Genomic DNA, 15,544 nt, shown 5'->3' with positions numbered 1-15,544 from the left:
CTATACAAATAAATGTGCCTTGCCTTAAAATGTCCACTAAGTGTGTGAATGATATCAGATTGTATTGCAGGAAATGTAAGCCTTTAGGGCTGCTTGTCTTTTCTCTAAGTGTGTTTGTTGTGGTGCTCACCGTAGCGGCCTCAGCGTCCTTAGCAGCCGCAGCACTCTGAGCATGCCCAGAATCTTGGTACCCGAGTTGGAGATGAGAGACACCAGGATGTCAATCACAGAAATCATCACCAGCATCCCATCCAGAATGTTCCAACTGCTCCTCAGGTACACTTTCTCCCCAAAGCAAAATCCCAAAGCTACAATCTGGACAGAAAAAGAACACAGAGGCACGTGTGTATGAACATATAGCAGAGTGTAGTTATTATGCGTTATTGATATAGCAGATAACACACAAAGGAGTAAAAAGTGCTGAGAAACCCAGTTTAATTTGCATATATTTAAAATGAAACATTATCTTAAAGTGTAAGCTGCATACAAATGATACATAATTTAGTAATTCAATATCTGTTTTGTTTTGTGTGTGAGGCTATTTGCTATCAAGTTGTCTTTTGTATTTATTAGGAATGGATGCTTAATATCCCATATGCATAGCTTATTGACTCTGCGGCGCGATTGTTTACTCTGAGCTTGGCAGCGAAGATCATAAAAGCAGCGATCTCATTTGTAATGCTATAGGTTCCACTCATCATGTATTCTGCCCATATAGCACATTTGCATTCCATAAAATAATAGACTGATTTTGTTTTTTTATTTCATTTTTTTTACCTCAAACTTATTAAATCAGGCCAAGCACGGCAAGGCAAGACTACTTCAGCCTCATGCATTTCTAAACACCTCTTGAAACTGAAGAGATAAGGGAGCAAGGAGAGGGAGGGAGATGGATAGAGGGCATAATTTACATTTGTTGATGCTCATCAATGCATAAAAGTACATAGTGTATATGTATAATGCGGCAGGGGAATCATCAAAGAGTTTGATCGAACTTTTATGAACAGACAGATCTCTGACAGGCCAGACAGCTTCTACTGACTCGCTATTTTGTGTAGCTGTCATTAGTCAGGGAGGGTAGAAAGAAAAGTACATTTATTTAGCATTTATAAATAGTTATGTCTAAAAGTGGGTGCTAAATATACTAATGTTACATTCTGTGTTTTATTATACTTCAGGACATTTCACTTCATTTCTCACCACGTTTATAGCAGTACATTTGTAATGCTAATATAACACTCTGAGAGGAGCCATTCTATTTGTATTAAAACTATAGTAACATAAGCCCCATAAAAAGGCTTGAAATTGCTGTTCTTACCCTCATAAAGATCCAGGGTCTTTATACTTATCTAAGCTAATCTAATGCTGGCTTTAGATGTCTATTTAATGGACAGATATGAGAGTGTTATCCATCTTCTCTAAATCACTTCCAATTCAACTGAAGTAAAAGTACACAGGTATTATCAGGAAAATGTACTTAAAGGTGCAGTGTGTAGGATTTAGTGGCATCTAGTGGTAAGTTTGCACATTGCAACAAACTGAAAATACCCCCTTCCTCCCCCCAAAGCCACACTGTAACCGCAGTGAACGTAACATTTGTGAAAAACATTAAAGGACCCCTCTAGACTGAGTGTATGGTTTGTTCATTCTGGGCTATTGTAGAAACATTGCGACCTCCATGGAAGAAGGTAGCGTCCATTCGAAGTTAAAGAAACACAATGATTCTTATTTTAATGATGATACACAAGTCTACAAATTGCATCTTTAAAGTATCCACAAACAACAGCCTCTGTGACTGATATATTATTATTTCATTATCAATACTGATGCATGAATGTGTAAGCTGCATTGTAAGTTGTAGTTTAATGTAGTGGTTGCCAACCTATAGGTAGCCCCCCTCTAAAAGGTCACAAGATAAATTTGAAGGGTCATGAGAGAACAAAGTAAAAAGGGATAAATTTGACCTCTTTTTTGGAGTTTTGGGGCCACCTTTTTGTGTTTTTTTGGAGGGGTGTGGATGTATTGGTTAGTACCTCTGGGATGGTTGTGGGGATTGTTTTATGGTTTGTGGCAGCTGTTATTGTGCAATTATAGGCATGTATCAATATTTATACCTAATTGACTACATTAGTTATGCTTGTTGAAGTGTGCTATATTCATTTATTTATTTAGGTAGAGGATCTTCACAGTTCTTCTATCACTGGCAACATTACTCATCTTACTAATTGATAGAGATTTAATAAAATGGCTCCTCAAGGGATAACCTATCATTGTTGTTGCATCTTCTGTACTACACTTCAAGAAACTACTTGATAATGCTGTGCTGTTCTGTGCGTATGTGCGTGCGTGTGTGTGCACAGGCCCAACATTTGTGAGCCGAAGCAATAACACTGGGACCAAAAATAGAGACAGAGGCTTTGAATGAGTGACACCCATGAACTTTCCTCCCCTCTGCCTCCGCTCGCTCCTCACCCACGCCTTGCACGGACCTCCATTCAAAGCCGGGCCCGTTTGAATACTGACGAGACAATCCTCCGCTTAGCATTATGAAACAGCCCCCGAGTGAGCGTGTGTGTGTATGTGTGTTCACCGTCTGAATCTCAATCTCTCATTCTCTTCGTCCCTTTTTCCTCCCTCTGCACTCTGTTTTCCTTTGTGTTTTTTAGGGCTTACAGTATGCGGGTATCAGGGAGACTGTTATTTTCTCTGCAGCTTTGTGTCGGAGCGGTTTTTAGAGTCAGGTCTCTGTCGTATAGATTTTTTTTAACATTGTGAGTGAATACAGATGTGATGCATGTTGTTTCTTTCCAGGCTGGGGATGATGATGACGAGAGGCTTTGATGTGAGGCAACCGGTGTCAGATTTTATGGTACCAAGAAGTCCTGACCTACCAAATATTTTATGACATAATAGCTAATGTCCAACGAGTGAGTAATAACAGAAGTCACGGAAGCACACAAACAGACGTGTAAACCTTTAAAAGGAAATGCTATTGAGTCTTAGGTATGAATACTTCGATTGAGGTTTAGAAAGGGGGTCATAAAGGTCCATAGTCTCATACCTTTATAGCCATCTCAGCCACAAAGATTGCTGTGAAGATGTAGTTGGACAGTGTTAGGAAGATCCGCTCCTGCAAAACAAAGGAGGAGAAAGACATGCTGAGTTGAGGTACACGTTTAACGTTTTAATGATTTAAAATTCACATTTTGGTTGTAAGCTGTTTCTTTTTTATATACAGAGTTTGTTCTTTGTCTTCTAAATGATGTAGTGTACAACTGAATAATGTATGAGGGAACAACATTTTTCCCCCCATTACAAACAACCCTCACTAATGATGGCTGGCAGGCAATTAGAAAGTTTACTCATCATAACACTCTTCTTAAAATCGTATTTTTACTCATACCGGTGCAAAAATCTTTCTTTTTTTAAAATGTGAGTAGACTTTTTTCAAGATCGTCTTCGGATAAGTTGAATTGAACTGGGAACAAGTAGTGTTATGTTATCTGGGGAACACTCGGAGAAACATGTTGATTGTTTTAAGAAACAAGCATTTATGGTCGAACAAAGACCAAATGATTTGCTAAAACTGGCATCTTCCAGTGAAACAAGCACGTTGCATCGGGGCCTGTATGTCTTTCTATCAGCAATAGACAGTCGTTTTTAGAAAACAAGCTTTGTTTTGTGCCCATGCATTCAACACAATACCATCAGGACAGAGTGATTAGACCTCCATCTATACACAGTCACAATACTAGGCTCCCATGCCTCCCTGTAGCCTAAGGCAGCATGGCTCAGTGGTGTGTGTGTGTGTGCATGCAGGGAGAGGATGGGAGCCTATTTACTGAGCTAAACAAGGACTGAGGAGAGAAAACAAGCAGGCTAGCAAGAATAAGATCCCTTCACCGGCTGCTTATTTACCCGACTTCCCCTCTGTCTGGGGAGACACGACCCTGTGTTGCCTCTGAATGTCTATGTGTGTGTGTGTGTATGTGTGTGTGTGTTTGTGTGTGAGCGAGTGTAGGTGGCTGCCTTTCCCACGGCCTGCGACCACCATCACACATGCTCCGAGCAACACAAAATCACACACACACACACACACACACACACACACACACACACACACAAACACACACATACACACACACACATATAAACACAGAGATGACAGTCTGACAGAGTTTTTGTGAAGTCTCTGGGAATGTTGGGCATGACATCACTGGGAATGGTGGTGCTGAGAGGGTTTATAAATTCCAGGCTTGACAGAAGCCATTCCTGCTCCCTGTGAACAAGTTTTCATACTTTCATTCATTATAAACTAACAGGCATGTAGGAGGGAATAAGAGAGAGGCAAGAGAAGTTCGAGGGTAGGGAGAGAAACAGAGAGAGATTGTAGGGAAATACATCCTGTATGCCTTAATGAGACAGTTTGCCTCAGTATGACATTACCCGTTATAGTCTGTCTAAGTTTAGCTTTGCATGCTAAACAAACATAGCTCACTACAGTAGCTTCAGTACTGCATTCAAACACATTAGATGTAGCCATTGTAGCTAGCTAACATGCAACAAAGAAAATGAAAGCAAACTCAAGTTAATTTCTATCCATGTGTAGGCTATGCTTATTTTGGCCAACAGAAATGAAGAACATTATAAATTAAAAATGCATTAACAACCACGTTAAACATGTTAAGACTTTGGCTAAACAGAAAAATTACATGTAAATTGCTGTAGCTATTTTAACTCACTGGCCTGCAGAAAGTATCAACTAGGCTTCTCACTCCCATTTATTTTTCAGGCATACTAAAATGAACAAAATTGTTAAGGAGAATTATACACAAACTGAGAAGTTTCTCCAAGGAGCTGTTAGCTCTGGAAGAAAAAACAAATAGCTTGCTAGCCATAATAGCTCGGGGCATTAAAGCTAGCTTGTGCCGTATCAACGTTGTTATTTTTTCCATATGTGTACTCATATGCTGTCAGACTTAAATGAACCAAACGACTAAATAAACAATGTTGAAGAAACTAAAAATTTGCTCCTTAAAGCTTTAAACTCTAGCAGGCTGTATATAGTTTGCTAACATTAGCTGAAATATTGTAGACATTGTAGATATTTTAGCCAGCTAGCCAGCCAAAGATCCATATATGTTTACTGTACTTTTTTCCCACATGTACACTTGCAAATGATGAATATAAATAAGTCCAAATTAAAAAATGAATTGAAAGATAATTTCCTCAAATAGGTTAATCCAGTTTTCATGTTTTTTTTCTTTGTGTGCTCCTTCATAGCTCCTGTGTATTGGTAGTTGAAGGTTAAGAGAAACAGATTGTTGGAGGAGTTAAACATCTCCTTGCCTCTCATTCCTCCTCTCTAATGTTGGTGCTATTCCCGGTTCAACGCCTGGCATCTAGCGTGTCTGACCACAGTTAAAGCAACCACAAGCCATCAGTCTGAAGAGTTCAATCCAGCTCAACCTGGTTTGAAGTAACTCTCAACACAATGGCAGAAGCCAGCTATGACTTAAACCAACAGGCACTTTACTTAGTTGCAACTCAATGAAAACAACACTCAATACCGTAATCTCAGTGAGTGGCTAGGCGCTGTTCACTGGCAGATGCGTGAGAGATCCAATATCTGTCTGACAATTAAGGAACTTAAAATCCTACGTCTGTATGATGACGGCAAACATTTGGGAAAGTAAATCACTCTACACCAATGCATTGCTACATTGTTCCTGGAAAGCTTTCATCAGGGTCCAGAGCGTAACGCTGTCTCCCTCTTTTAATGCTGTCTGGAGCAGATGACGTGCAGGCTGAAACCTTAAGATTGATTGTATTTTATACTGTTGATGTTGATATAATTCAATTTAGAGCTCTGGGCAGTGATGTATTGTCCCCTTGCTCAATTAGGAATAATAAATCATAATAGGTGGTATAATCATCCTCAATCATTTCCACTGAGCTACAGGAAGACAGTATCCAGGCAACATCTACCACCAAACCAAAACAGCATTGGACTACGAGCCAAATACTAAGTGTGTGACATAAGTTCCAAGACAATAATCAAATTATTCGGCCTGCATTCCACACTAAAATGTTGTGACTAAAACATGTTATCTTTGTTACAATGACTATATTTCTATTTAAAGAATATAACATGTGTCTTCATTCAGGCTGGCAGCGTGGCTGATGTAAAGCAGGTGCTTTGAAAGAGTTGCTGTATACAAGTAGTGGAGTGATAAATTATACATTTGGTTGTTGTACACAGCCAAAACCATAATCAGTGAGAGGAAATCGATTCACAATCGACTTCATTAATGCAAAACAACCCACGCAGACAAACAAATAGCATTATGCAATGGCCACCCGGGTAAATGAGATCTGTAGCAATAAGCATCCCCGGCTCAAAACTGTAATGACTGATCATTCTCTTGTTTCTGGCTGCTTGCTGCGTCATACATTTCCATCTAATTTCAATAATGGCATCAGGGTGCCGATTGGACACGCCGGGCATGGCAGGAAACTGACAAAATACATTTGTATCCAAAAATCCTGCTCTGTGATGTGAATGCTAGTGTGGCTGCTTTGGTGGATTTTGTTCATTTGCATAATGTGATGGTGTTTGCAGAGGTGAGAGGAGGGGTGGAATCATCCTATCTATATGTGTGTGTGATCTCTCTTGCCCTGATGAGACCGAACGGCCTTGTTGGGGCGGCCTCCATTTGTTAAACATCTCTTTTCCTGGACATTAGCCACGTACGCCAGCCCACAGATAATTGAATCAATTACAACAGCACTGTCTCCTCCGTGTTTCAGTCGCAAAACAAGCAGAACGGAGCATTCCAGCGAGACCGAACCGCAATTAGGCCTATCCGTGGAACACCTCGCTCAGTGAGAGAGAGAGAGAGAGAGAGAGAGAAAAATCAAACAGTGATAATTATTGTGTTTATGCATGGAGTGGCTGGGCTGTATTCTGCTATTGCTGGAAGTAGGGAAAGGACATGGAGTTAGATGTGTGTGTGTTGCTGCAAGGCATCCAGCCAGCCCTCCTCTATTTGAAGGGATGGCGCATTAGCTGAGGAGGTGATGGTGTTGATGATGCAGTGCAGTAGATACAGGGGTATAGCACACATTACCCAAAGCTACTGGCTCAGAGTCAAACAGGAGTGGTTCCCTGCTTACACAATGTTCCACTCCATTTCTCTGAGGAGAGCAAACTACTGTGGTGATTCGGTGTTCTTTTATGTGTGAATGCGCCTCTGTGTGTGTGTGTGTGTGTGTGTGTGTGTGCGTGTTTGTTTGTTTGAACAGCCATCATGGTATGGATTTACTGACAGGTACTTCCTTCTTTTCTTCTCCATTTCTGTTTGGACTTTTTTTGAAGCTGGCACAGAGTTTCTTTATGATTGATTCTACAAGCACACCTCAGGAATGTCTGAATTTTTATTTCCATTTTTTTCAGTGTTTGTCGTTGAAGACTGTAAAGGCTTCACACGCCTCAAGACACGGAGGCCGACTCTACAGGGCGAATACTCAGGGTGTGAAGGTGCGTGCTCGTGCATATAAGCAAGTTTCAAAACTCACTGCGCTGCCGGAATCGATGCGAGGCCTCTCCATGGCGATAGTGATGCAGTTGAGGAAGATGATGACCAGCACCACGTGGTCAAACATCTTGTGCGTGATGATCTTCTTGCATATGATCCGCAACCTGTCGAGAGAGGAGAGCAAGACGGACACTTTAAAATCTTAAGTCACGCTGGAGGTGGATTTGACATGCTGTGCTGCTTGCATTTAAATCAAGTAAATGTACCAAGAAGCGCGTGATAAAAGAAGCGACACTGACTCAGGTGAAATCACTTCCACTTTAAGTAAAAGTAAAAAAGTATTTTCAGCAAATGTGTCACAGCATACCAAGATACCGCCGCTTATAACCAAACACAAACGCCTCCTGCAGCTCAGTATTTGTCATAAAGGCATGTTCTATAAAACCTGAAATGATGTTACATACTGTACAAGGACAAACACACTGTGCACACTTTATGAGTAATGAAAGATCTCATTCCATTTAAGAGAGCTTGTTTCACATACAGTAACTCTAATGAACCACTGTAGAATTAGGAGTCATTAATTATGCCTGACTTTCATTACCCCAACATGAAAAGGTTCCCAGGCTTTTAGCTCGCGACAACAGAGAGAAAGAAAGAGGAAGCACTTGTTATATATATGGCACTGGAAGGGATTAAACCGTGCATCAAATCCGCTTTGATGGCTCATATCAGTCTAAGTGTGCAGCGGGGGGGACCATATTGCGAGCTCAGATCTGGATTTTTTGGCTTTATTTTGAAATACAGACATCATTGTGTCAACACTCGTGTGTCTGCGTGTCATCTGACGGCGGTGATTATTGTTCGTACAGTACGCAGACTGGATGAGCTAATTCCTCTTTGATATCTGCACGCCAGAGCCATGTCGCTAAAGTATTCATGTGTTTTTCCTCATGCAAGGCGGGGAGAAACACATGGCAAACACACGTTTCCGGTGGCAGCTCCTCCTCCACGGTTTTTGAAAGGGCTAATGTCTGGCTGAGAAGTTTAATGATGTCAAGTTCAAATGGCCCCTGAGACTCTCACACACACTAAAACCTCTGGGAAAAAAACTTGTCACCACACTCTGAAGCACAAGTAAAATATATATACAGCTGACATGACTAAATAGTGAAACATTTGAATGTGTCCAAACACTTTTTTCTCCTACATATAACAGATTCAGATACTCATTTAAACCTGTAAATCTGTGAATTTCACCTTGATTTTTCAGTAAATCAAAAAACAGTATACAAATAGTTTAGTTTTTCTTCTTAACCTGTCACTTTGACAGCGTGGGCGGTGGTGTGACAGGTCTTTCTTTACATTTTCTGTCCATGAAGTTTAAAATTCTGTAGGTGGTGCTCAGGCCTCCTTACGTAGCATGGCTAGAGAAGATAAGAGCAGCTCATGCTAATTACCCAGCTCTTCTTCTCTTCATTCTAAACAAACCAGAGACATAAACCACATCACTTTCCAGTGTGCTGGATGACTGCTTTCCAGGAAAGAGCTGACAGATGCCGGGAGCAGTTAATCTTTTCTTCAGCTATAGGCTGTATCTCTTTTATGTGATATCATTTGGCAATGGAAAGAAGCAAAACAGAAAGTTTCGACATAAAAATGCAGCAGATCATTACTTCCACTATGCACTGGAACTCTGAAACTCCCTCCCTGCTGTCTGTTTGTTCTATTCTTGTCTGTATCTTATTATCTGTTGCTTAAATGACCCACTTCCCCCACAAGGTTCAGTGTAGTTCCGCATAATCTAATCATGTACAGTATGGGGCACCATATGCACAACTCCCTGCACATGGTCCCAATGCTGATGGACCGCCTTTCTTACACAGCCCATTCTTGTGGCGAACACATCTTATCGCAGTGACTGCATCACAGTATGCCAACATAGCCAACCCACTCCAACACTCATTAAAAACTTCCCCTGCAGTAATCATCAGTAGCACCGGTAACAGCAGCAAGCACAAAGGCAGGTTGAGGTGAACTCGGGTCCGTGTGAAAGCTGCTGGACTCCGGCTTCCCACTACGCTGCTGTCTCTTGATGTGATTGTGAGCACAGGCAGGCGTCTGCGGTGGTTCAAGGCCAGAATGGGCGCCACGCAGAGCCTGTGTCCTCGGTGTCACTCTCAACGACGGCCAAACCTAGGAGCCCACTGCGATTGAAAGCCAGCTAGAAGCCCGGTTTGAGCCAAGTTCCTTCAATTTTCTTAATACTCTGACAATAACAGACTACAGGGAGCTTTTCCTATTAACCTTTTCCAAATTATATAATACAGCAAGCAGACAACAGAAACATCTAGAACTTCTGATAAGGCTCAAATCCACAGATAGACTTGAGTATCTTTAATGCAAATCAATAGAGAAATTCTTCTCACTTACTTCAGTTAGCTGGAGCCTGCTAAATTTTCAGAAACATTTTCATTAATTATTTTACTACTGTAGCTATTGTGGATATATAAAAGACGATAAATCTGTTTTAGGACATGAGTAGTAGAAACCGCTTTAATGCTTTAAACCTCTTTGTTGGTGTTTCCATGGCAGTGGTTGACTTGGAAAGTGGAAGCTAGCAAGTTTGGCTAACTAGTGGTGACTCAGCAAGCTAGCTTTCTCATTCTGACGTTTACTTTTTGTACATGTTATTTCAACATCCGCTGAGTCATAGTCAGCTTTCACACACTCAGTGCCCACACCACATTACAAAAATGAATTGTGGGCTAGCTAGTGTTAGCTGTCTCTCTTTCATGGGACTAGTTGTGGTAAAGGTAAATGACCATACTGTCAAAACTCGCAACAGTGGGTACTGTCTTGTAAACTTGGCACTCTGTACATTTGTAAAAATAAGTCTGAAGATGAAGATTATTCTCTCATTTAATATCTTGACATGGAAATGGTGATGGCTAACATTAAGCTCCCATTGGGTAGATGCGAGGGGGTGTTTGGTTGTTTGATGTTTAATTATCACGTTGTGGCGCTGTGGCGACAGGCTGGGGCCAGCGTGTTGCTTGGTGTTGCCTTCAAAGCCACATCCTCCAAACAGACAGCAGAGACACACAGATCAAAGCCCCAGAAGGGGAGGAGGAGGAGGAAAGGAAGAGGGGGGTGAAGGAGGGATGGAGGAGATGGATACAGCACGTGGCTGAGATAGGACACAGCACTCAGCAGGACAGACTCTTTGCTCCTCTCTGAGCTGCTTCTTAAGGCCAATTCATGCTTTCCATGTCCATGTGGGGCCTGTGTTGCTCTGTGTGACGTAAATTTGTCATTGCACAGTCCAAAATTTGTGAGCGTGCAGTCTGTACGCATCTACTGAGCATGTGCTAGAAAAGCAAAGCAACAGGCAGGAATGCTCATCTCGTCTTCTGTATGTATTCATACTCTCATTAAGCTGTCACTTTTTTATTGTTCAGCAACATATAGGAACTTCTCAGCTGCATTCACACTGAAAATAGCCTAATGAAAAACACAACAAGGGCTGTGTTGTTGTGGGCGTGTTGTTTAAAATGAGTGCTGGACAGACAATGTAATGTAATACCATCCAGCAAGTCTGGTTGGAATAACAGATTATTGTGTTTAAAGGCTGATCAGAAAAACACTGCACAGTGGTTTGTAATACTCACAGACTGGATTATACAACTCTGGAAAGTTATCACGCAGCAAAGCTGTTTACTAGTCTGTAAATATCTGTGTTAGTGGATGCCTAATTGTAGTTTGAATGGAACTGCATGCATGTCAGCAGACAAATCCACAGCTTGTCAACACCTCACCCCTGACATGGCAGAAATATGCAGATAAAGGAGACTTCGAAAGTGAGAATGAGTGAGGTGAGTCGATATAGGAAAGAAAAAAAAATTGCACCGACATTGCAGCAAGACACTTTGCAATTACAGTCAGCATTGTGGGATGTCAGTCAAATGCAATGTTAAGCTCAGTCTGTCCCTGCACACTGAAAAACTATGATTTAAAAACTGCTCATGTTGAAATACACAGTATAATTTTCCTTTAGTGCCACAGGAGGAAACAAATCACACTTGTGTTTCATGGGGAGCAACAAACATTCAGAACATTTTGTACCCAGAAACTTCATGAATATGTAAAAAAAAAAACAACCCATATTATAAAAACCGAGAACATGGCAGAGAGGTATACTGTAGGTATGGAGATGATGAGAGGTGTGAGTACTACCTCGACTCCGGAGGGAAGAGGTAGAGTGACCAGGTGTCTCTCTGTCGACACCACTCTGGCTGTTTCTTCTCCAGCCAGCGGAACAGTCTGGCAAAACGACTCTGAGGGGAGAAGCACAGAGCATTCATTATTCAAACGTACACATCAACTTCCTGTTGCACACTGTGAGCCACGATCATGCACCACAAATGTGTTTGTTCATACAGCCCTTTTTGCTTAATAAACACAAATCCAACAAGTTTTATTACAAATATATTCTTATAAACAAATAAAAAGATGTGATTCAGCAATTCAAGATGAAAAACAGCACAATGTAGATTTATTAGTGATGCCGTTGGATGCCGAAAAAAGCATTTGACCATCTTGAATCAACTTGTTTGTATAATGTGTATTCTTTTAATCTCAGCTTGATTTTTAAACATTTTTCCAGCTAAGATTTAAAAAAAATGACTCCAGAACATCCCTGCAGCTAAACTAAAATAACTATTGTTTTAGGTGGGCAATTTAATTTGGAGAAGGTTTTCTTTCCCCACTTATTTTTTTTGGTTAATAAAACACTTGTAGAAAGAATTCTACAAGGTCCAAATGTTTCAGGTGTTAATTAAAGGACATGTAAATGTGATCTATATTTGCAGATGATCTTATGATGTATCTAGCTAACTTGGGGAAATCCTTACCATCTTCATTTACAATTGTCCCAGACTTTATTTGTGCTTTCCTGTCTATCAAAGTGCCTCAGTTTCAGTAAATCATCACTTCTACTGTACATCATTAACATAACCCATTACTATAACTGAAACTTTTGAACCCGGGTGGATAACAGGTGTCAACTAAAAAATGAGGTATAATTTCATTTAAATGAAGACTACTGACTATAATTTCCAAAAATATGTGTAAAACCTATGGTAATAAATTTGAATGAAGGAGGGTTAATCCTAAACACTTAATCCTGAACTTTTACGTCGCAAAAAATCACTTGTAGGATCTTTTTTTGCCTTATATTTCTGTAAAGGTACTGTAGAAGTAAAAGAAGAAGCCCAAATGGACACATGCATACACATGCACAGAGACTAACCAAATTGGCCTCCTCCTCTACATTTTCATCTTCAGTGTTGTCCTCCAGAGAAACATGTGTGGGGCCCACTGATGGAGAGCCCTTCCCATTGCAGTCGCTGTGCTCTGGTGGCCGTAAGTGGCTCAGAGAGGGTGGTCTGGAGCTGTGCATACTGGCTGAGCGGTACAGGTAGGGCACCTGCATGGGGTAAAGGACATGCATTATGTACAGGATGTAGCTACACATGCTTCTGTTTCATACCAAATCTGAAAGAGAACACAATTGCATCCTGTATGAGCGTGTCTTCCTCGTCTCTGGTATTGCTCTGTTTGTTTGGTTTTTTGGCTTTCCAAAGACAATATATTGGGAGTGTTGTACTGTGCTGGGAGAACAGCAGCTTGTTTTGTGCCATAGCAATTCCCGTCCGTGTAAAGCAGGGTTCTTCCCCCCAGGTGTCCCTGAGAGCTAAGTATAACCAGGTTTCCATCCCAGCCAAAGATAACAGCAGGTGTGTTCAGTGATTAACATTCCTTCAGCAAGAGAGGAGGATTTATTCAGTAATACATCTGCTGTAATCAGTAATTGGATGGGAAACCTGCATGCACCCGGCTCTCTATGGCACAAGTTGAGGAATCTGCCATAAAGCATCCAACAAGTTGCCTGCCAGATGGCATAGTGGTGAACTTATTTGGTGCTCTGCATAAGGTTCACCAGGCTGTTTTAACTAGTGATGTGAAATAAGTTTTTAAAAGGTAATTAATACACTGTTCATTACTGTGGTCATTTTAGGATCATCTGCTCAGTGCCATTTCTAGGAATAACACTGCTGTAGGTGCATAAAATCTGATCATATAATTTTAAGGTCTACACTAAAAGATATTACAGTTTAGCGAATATAGGAGCTTTTGGTGTTGATCCAAACTGTGTCTACTCCCATTGCTCTCAACAAGATGATTACTCAGAGGTAGAAACTGATAGACTACCTGCAGGAGAGCATCAGGGGGCAAATCCATAGAGCTCCGGGTTTCCACTGACTCCATCCTCCTGTGTCGGGGCCCTCTCTGCGACTGGGACATGGAGTCCGTCCTGGCCAAGGAGGCATCATCCTCCTCCATTAACTCTTCTCCTCCGCCCTCCCCTTCTTCTGAGCTGGAGCCTCCTTCCCCTGAGAGGAGTGAGCGTCGCTCCCCAGACTGTCGCTTCTGGCGTTTGAGTGACGGTGCACGACTCACACTGTTCCAGCTGGATCGGCGGCTGGTTCTGCCACTGCCGGAGGTCCAAGGGGCGTAAGGGGAAGAGCTACGGGCACTGGTCTGGAGCAGGAAGTTGACAAGTGGAGGATAGAGTGATAGAGAGACCAAGAGAAAAGAATTACAAGAGGCACTGCATGTAAAAGTGTTGATCTTGTATCATAGTACCCTGGTAATGTTGTTCTTTCATGCAAATAGACCAGGTTGAATTGGATTGACTCGGCTTGACAAGAGAAGAATTGAATTGAGATGCGTTGCTGACAGACAGACAGGAGCAGATGTAGAGATCTGGGCTTATTTTCTCAGGTCTTTATCCCGATCATCAGTTTGTCAAAGTGTGGCAGTGACAGTGGCAGCTGTAAGTACAGTGTAGGCCCGGCTGAGTGTCGGACCGGCATGCCACATTAATCATCATCAATCATTATGACCTCACATCAGTGGGTACAATGAATCCAGAGAGACAAGGAGGGGAAAGCCGGGGGTTGGCTGTATGTGTTGGGGGTAATTCCTGACACTCATCCCTTTACACACATGTATTAATGTTGACTTTTGACAGGCTGGAACAAGTTATTGGTGTAGGTGTGAATCATAATAAATACACTAACCGGTGACTTGTCATAGCAGGCTGGGTCTATGGAGACATTGCTGCCTCGACGGGACTCGTAGCCCAGGATGGGGTCACCACCAACGGGCAACTTGGGTATGGGCATGGGGGTGGCAGCCGTGTGGGTAATTAGAGGAGGCGTCAGGCTGGTCTTCAGGTCCACATGACCATTTACAGGTACTACTAGGAAATGAAAAAGAGATGGTGTAATTTGTAGATTGTAAGTGGGTGTTTGAGAAGAATAACGAGGGTTTAATGAAAAGAATAGAGGAGAAAATGAATTTCAAGAAGGTAGGTGGTAAGAAACAGAAGACACAACAACAAAACAAAAGAACAGGATGGAAACACGCATTATAAAGGAGAAAGGAAGTGCTAAATTGAATAAGAAAACGGAAGGAAGAGCAAGTAGTGGTGACACATGAGGAGGAGCGCCACCGGCATAGATCCTCAGCAAATCAGCACACAGCACACTTTAAAAAGGATGCCTCATACTGTCATTGAGCAACATGAATATTTCAGCAGAACATTAATCTTATGGAATGCGTGGGAGAGAATATTATGTTTGGCAGCATCACAAATACATGACATGTGGAAGGGAATGCAACTTTAATAATGCTAATTCCTCCATCTTCAAACCTTTACTCGAGGCATAGAAGATGTATATTAGGCTCTTCCAACTATGTAAGCAGTTTTATAGAGAACATCTGAAAGGGCTGAAGGGAAGATGATACTGTACGTCTGGGACTTGTTCTCCATACAGTAGTGATACCATTGGGCTTTTCAGTCTGCAAGAACAGTAATTAGAGGGGATGGGAACTGGCATATGAGGAATTATGGATGAGGTTGCTGTTCTGGTTTGATG

General features: G+C 41.6%; 1 protein-coding gene across 1 annotated transcript in view; it reads right to left on the bottom strand.

The window, feature by feature from the left end:
- The window catches only part of cacna1g (calcium channel, voltage-dependent, T type, alpha 1G subunit), a 259,465-nt gene that overhangs the window by 52,257 nt on the left and 191,664 nt on the right, over positions 1-15,544 (bottom strand). Inside the window, exons 16-22 of the mRNA XM_053341901.1 lie at positions 14,684-14,865; positions 13,812-14,141; positions 12,850-13,026; positions 11,775-11,875; positions 7,579-7,702; positions 3,062-3,130; positions 131-315 (exon numbers count right to left, since the gene is read on the bottom strand). Coding sequence (XP_053197876.1) covers positions 131-315; positions 3,062-3,130; positions 7,579-7,702; positions 11,775-11,875; positions 12,850-13,026; positions 13,812-14,141; positions 14,684-14,865 — 1,168 coding nt within the window. The remainder of the gene's footprint in view (positions 1-130; positions 316-3,061; positions 3,131-7,578; positions 7,703-11,774; positions 11,876-12,849; positions 13,027-13,811; positions 14,142-14,683; positions 14,866-15,544) is intronic.

The sequence above is a fragment of the Scomber japonicus genome, chromosome 20, assembly GCF_027409825.1.
Source record: "Scomber japonicus isolate fScoJap1 chromosome 20, fScoJap1.pri, whole genome shotgun sequence".
NCBI classification, from domain to species: Eukaryota; Metazoa; Chordata; class Actinopteri; order Scombriformes; family Scombridae; genus Scomber; species Scomber japonicus.
This window is presented reverse-complemented; position numbering and strand designations above follow the sequence as displayed.